The sequence below is a fragment of the Notolepis coatsorum genome (genome assembly GCF_963971535.1).
Source record: "Notolepis coatsorum genome assembly, contig: SUPER_7_unloc_4, whole genome shotgun sequence".
NCBI classification, from domain to species: Eukaryota; Metazoa; Chordata; class Actinopteri; order Aulopiformes; family Paralepididae; genus Notolepis; species Notolepis coatsorum.
The window spans coordinates 315,001-320,000 of NW_028174877.1; the positions used below are offsets into that span (position 1 = coordinate 315,001).

The window sequence follows — 5,000 nt, forward strand, 5'->3', positions numbered from 1 at the left end:
CCACCGTCACCCCAGCCCACGATGAGCTCCCTGACCACAGATGGCTAACGTTTTGTCAAACGAGCTAAACTTGCACACACTGTCGCATAAAGGACTGGAGTCTGTTCGGATTTAAGCAAAACCCTCGCCGCCACGAGTCGCCAGTGACTTCATCCAGCACAACGAGACTACGAGAGACGGAGGCACTTCTTTGGGAATGTAATATAAAACGGGGTGAGTGAGTTTGTTGACATTTTTTAATCATAATGCAACTGGCTCACGTTGATACGAGGCTAACTAGCTACCGTTAGCTCACGTCGATACCTGGATGGTGCCGGCAGCCGGCAGTGGCTACTGGCTACCTTCTGTGATTTGTTTACTTCGAGGTTGAAGAAAGTGCACTTTCAGGTTGAAAGAACGGCCCTAATCTCAACGTGTTTCAATATAAGCAAGCGTTATGTATGGTGATAATAATGAGTATATTGTTAGCTCCGCCCCTGGATGCTGCAGGCTTCTGGCTACCATTCTGAGAGCTAACGATAGTAGTACTGGATGCTGCGGGCTAACTGGCCATCTCCGTGATTTGTTTACTTGGTAACACGGGTTGCCCCCCCCCCCCCGCTGATGAAAATGAAAGTCATACCGTCATATACCTAGGGATGGGTATCGTTAGGATTTTATCGATACTACTACTCTTATCGATACTGCTTAACGGTTCGGTACTTTATCGATACTCTTATCGGTTCTTTTTGGTTCTTTTTTTGCAAGAAAAAAAGACAATTAATTAAGAACAGAATCAACATTGCTTTATTATTTATAAATACAACTTTATAAATAAGTATTATAAATAAATATAATTTCTTCAGCAACAGCAATGTTCTTTTATATAACTTTATAAATAAATATAATAAATTAATATAATTTCTTCAGCAACAGCAGCAACAATGTTTTAAATGTGTCTGACTCTGAATTATAGACTTTTTATAATAAACAACAAATGCAAAAGGCTAACAGAACTGTGACACTCGTTCACCCTATCCTCTGTCATCCTTCCTCTAGCAGCTGCTAGGGAGAAAGGACTTTGGGTGGTGGAGGGAGGTAGAGGAGGAGGATGTGTGGTGGCCCTGGGCTCACTGGCCTGGGACATAGTGGCTGACGCCTCAGCTTGACGATCTATAAAAAGTTTAGATTGTAGTATTTGTAGCTAAACAATTGTTTTGTTTATTAGCCTATTTGTAATAATTCGTTATTAGCCTAGGCAACTCCGTATCTTGGCTTACGGTTACGGCTGCAGTGGATGCAGATGGAACACTGCGCGCAAGGCAGTCGAATACGCGCATTTCTGCACACTAATATCATGTTTTGCCAACAGATGTTTTGATAAATTGATTTGCTCGTATTGCCACCCTTACTGGCAAATGTTTTGTTGCACTTGTGGCAACGTGCATTGTCGGCATTGACCCTTGTAAAGTATATCCATACTTTAGAACGCTTCGCTCTATCCGCCATGATCACGACTCAGTGCATGCAGAGCTGCTGTCTGTGTGCAGAGCGCTATAGCACGGGGCGTCGGGGACACTTTCATTAAGGAGTACCCGTATGTAGGACCCGTATGTCTATGTGTAGCACTAGCGAGCGACTCGCGAGGAGACTCGCTGGCTGCGGCTCGCTTCTCGTGCAGAGACAGAGAGAGGATCGTTCGCAACTTTTAAATAATAATAATAATAATAATAATAATAATAATAATTTCTCTAGAGTATCGATAGCAGTACCGAGGACGTCAGAGCTTATAAATACTCCGGTATTTTCTAATATAGAACCGGTTCCCGTTTAAAACCGGGGTCCGGGGGGCATCCCTACATATACCGTATACCGGGGTATTAGGTCATCAAGTTATGACGGTATGAAAAAAATTAGACCGCCCAAGCCTAGTCCGTACCTATTAATGAACATCGTCACGTACAGAAGCTCACTGTCTCTCTGCAGGTGTTCTGGCTCCTCCCCCTCACTGTGTCCTCAGGTGTTCTGGCTCCTCCCCCTCACTGTGTCTCTGTCCTCAGGTGTTCTGGCTCCTCCCCCTCACTGTGTCTCTGTCCTCGGGTGTTCTGGCTCCTCCCCCTCACTGTGTCTCCTCCCCCTCTCAGGTGTTCTGGCTCCTCCCCCTCACTGTGTTACCTGTCCTCAGGTGTTCTGGCTCCTCCCCCTCACTGTGGCTCCTCCCCCTCTCAGGTGTTCTGGCTGATCCCGCCCACGGCCCAGAACCTGGAGCTGTACGAGAACTGGGTTCTGTCCGGGAAGCAGGGAGACGTGTTTCTGGGAGACCGGGTCTCGGACTGTCAGAGGATCCACCTGCAGCAAGGGAACACCTTCATCATCCCCTCAGGTACCTTCACCTTCATCATCCCCTCAGGTACCTTCACCTTCATCATCCCCTCAGGTACCTTCACCTTCATCATCCCCTCAGGTACCTTCACCTTCATCATCCCCTCAGGTACCTCACCTTCATCATCCCCTCAGGTACCTTCACCTTCATCATCCCCTCAGGTACCTTCACCTTCATCATCCCCTCAGGTACCTTCACCTTCATCATCCCCTCAGGGAACCCCGCGACTGCCTGCATGACTCGTGTGTGTTTGCGCTGTGGGGCGTATTCGCCGTATGGCTGTGCGTACCGCGCCGTGACGGCCGTACCGTAAATCCGCGGGACGAATAAACGTGCCGTTACACCCCTACTAGCTATGGATCTAATAACGTTGTCGATTGTCCGTGAGTTTCTTCCACATATATTCCACACAGATATATATATAGTCCTTACCTTGTCTCTGATGTAATGCAAAGAAAATAATCCAATTATCTGATCGCCATTCCTAGTACTGGTCGCGGAGGTCCGTCCCACGTTATATCCGGCATTGCATATGAGCGGGGGGGGGGGGGGGGGGGGGGGCAGCCTAGTTGATGCATCGTTGTAAGCGCTCGTCTTGCCGGAGAATTTTGGCCCCCCCGCCCGCACGGCTCAGCTCGGCCCAGAAAACAAACTACATAGTTTCAAAACGGAGTGCAATAGCGGCCGCAAGGCGGTAGGTGGCGGTATTGACCGTCTGTGATCTCAGACACACTCAGTACAGCATGTGCACAGGCTGCCCCCCCCCAATGAATTATGAATGGCAATATAGTGAATAAAAGAAATACCAAAACAGAAACGTAGATCTCCGTTTTCGGCAACCAAAGGGTTAACGGAGAAGGCGGACTGTCCAAACAAACTCTTGCGCATGGGAACAGTACGGTCACCGTTATTGGAAGCTCGTGTGTTTGTATACATATATCTCTATATTTCAGGCTGGATCCATGCGGTCGACTCGCTGGTGGTGTTTACAGTATATTATTGTTATGATGATGATATATATTTATATTTCAGGCTGGATCCATGCGGTCGACTCGCTGGTGTTGTTTACAGTATATTATTGTTATGATGATGATGATATATATTTATATTTCAGGCTGGATCCATGCGGTCGACTCGCTGGTGTTGTTTACAGTATATTATTGTTATGATGATGATGATGATATATATTTATATTTCAGGCTGGATCCATGCGGTCGACTCGCTGGTGTTGTTTACAGTATATTATTGTTATGATGATGATGATATATATTTATATTTCAGGTTGGATCCATGCGGTCGACTCGCTGGTGTTGTTTACAGTATATTATTGTTATGATGATGATGATATATATTTATATTTCAGGCTGGATCCATGCGGTCGACTCGCTGGTGTTGTTTACAGTATATTATTGTTATGATGATGATGATATATATTTATATTTCAGGCTGGATCCATGCGGTCGACTCGCTGGTGTTGTTTACAGTATATTATTGTTATGATGATGATATATATCTCTATATTTCAGGCTGGATCCATGCGGTGTACACTCCTGTCGACTCGCTGGTGTTTGGAGGAAACTTCCTTCACAGCTTCAACATCCCAATGCAGCTTCACATCAGCTCCATCGAGGACCGGACCAGGGTGCAGAGACACACACACAGAGACACACACACAGAGACACACACACAGAGACACACACAGAGACACACACACAGAGACACACACACACACAGCCACACACACACACACACACAGAGACACACACAGAGACACACACAGAGACATGCACGCGCACACGCACACACACACACACACTCACACAGAGACACACACACACACACACACACACACAGACAGGACCAGGGTACAGAGAGACACACACACGCACACACACACACACACAGAGACACACACAGAGATACACACAGAGGCACGCACGCACACACACACACACACACACACACACTCTCACACAGAGACACACACACACACACACACACACACACAGACAGGACCAGGGTACAGAGAGACACACACGCACAGAGACACACACACACACAGACAGGACCAGGGTACACACATTTAATTCCTGATTCTGATATACGGGGGAACCGTGACAATTATTAGTATTACCTTATTTGCATATTGTCTCATTATTAGATGGATAGATAGTATTTAAGTATTGAAAAACGTCCCAATAGTGGCTACTCGCCTAATGCACGGCTGTGCTCTAGTTCAGTGGTTCCCAAAGTCGGGGTCGCGACCCAAAGGTGGGCCGCGAGCAGCCACGGGTGGGCCGCGAGATGATTTAAAAAAAAATAAAAAATTAAAAAAATAATTAAAAGAGAACTTTATTTTTTATTTTTTTATTATTATTTTTTTGTCAGGCCACTGAACTTAGAAGCAGGCCAGGACAGTGTTTCTAGTTGTATTCTAAAATTCTATTCTATTGTATTCTAAAATGTGACTATATGGTTTTATATTAACAAAATAAATAAACAAAAACGAAAAATCTACTTATTTCAACGAACATTTCAAACTAAATAACAGATTATGCACATAAAACGCTGAAAACAACCGAAGCAACAATAGTATTTTAATGAGGCTATTATTATTATCATTATTATTTTGCAACAA

General features: G+C 45.3%; 1 protein-coding gene across 3 annotated transcripts in view; it reads left to right on the forward strand.

Annotated features, from left to right (window-relative positions):
- kdm2aa (lysine (K)-specific demethylase 2Aa) overlaps positions 1-5,000 on the forward strand; it is an 85,775-nt gene that overhangs the window by 17,034 nt on the left and 63,741 nt on the right. For all 3 annotated transcript variants that reach the window (XM_084338331.1, XM_084338330.1, XM_084338332.1), the window contains 2 exons: positions 2,209-2,362; positions 3,889-4,004. In XM_084338331.1, the coding sequence (XP_084194457.1) occupies positions 2,209-2,362; positions 3,889-4,004 (270 nt within the window). The remainder of the gene's footprint in view (positions 1-2,208; positions 2,363-3,888; positions 4,005-5,000) is intronic.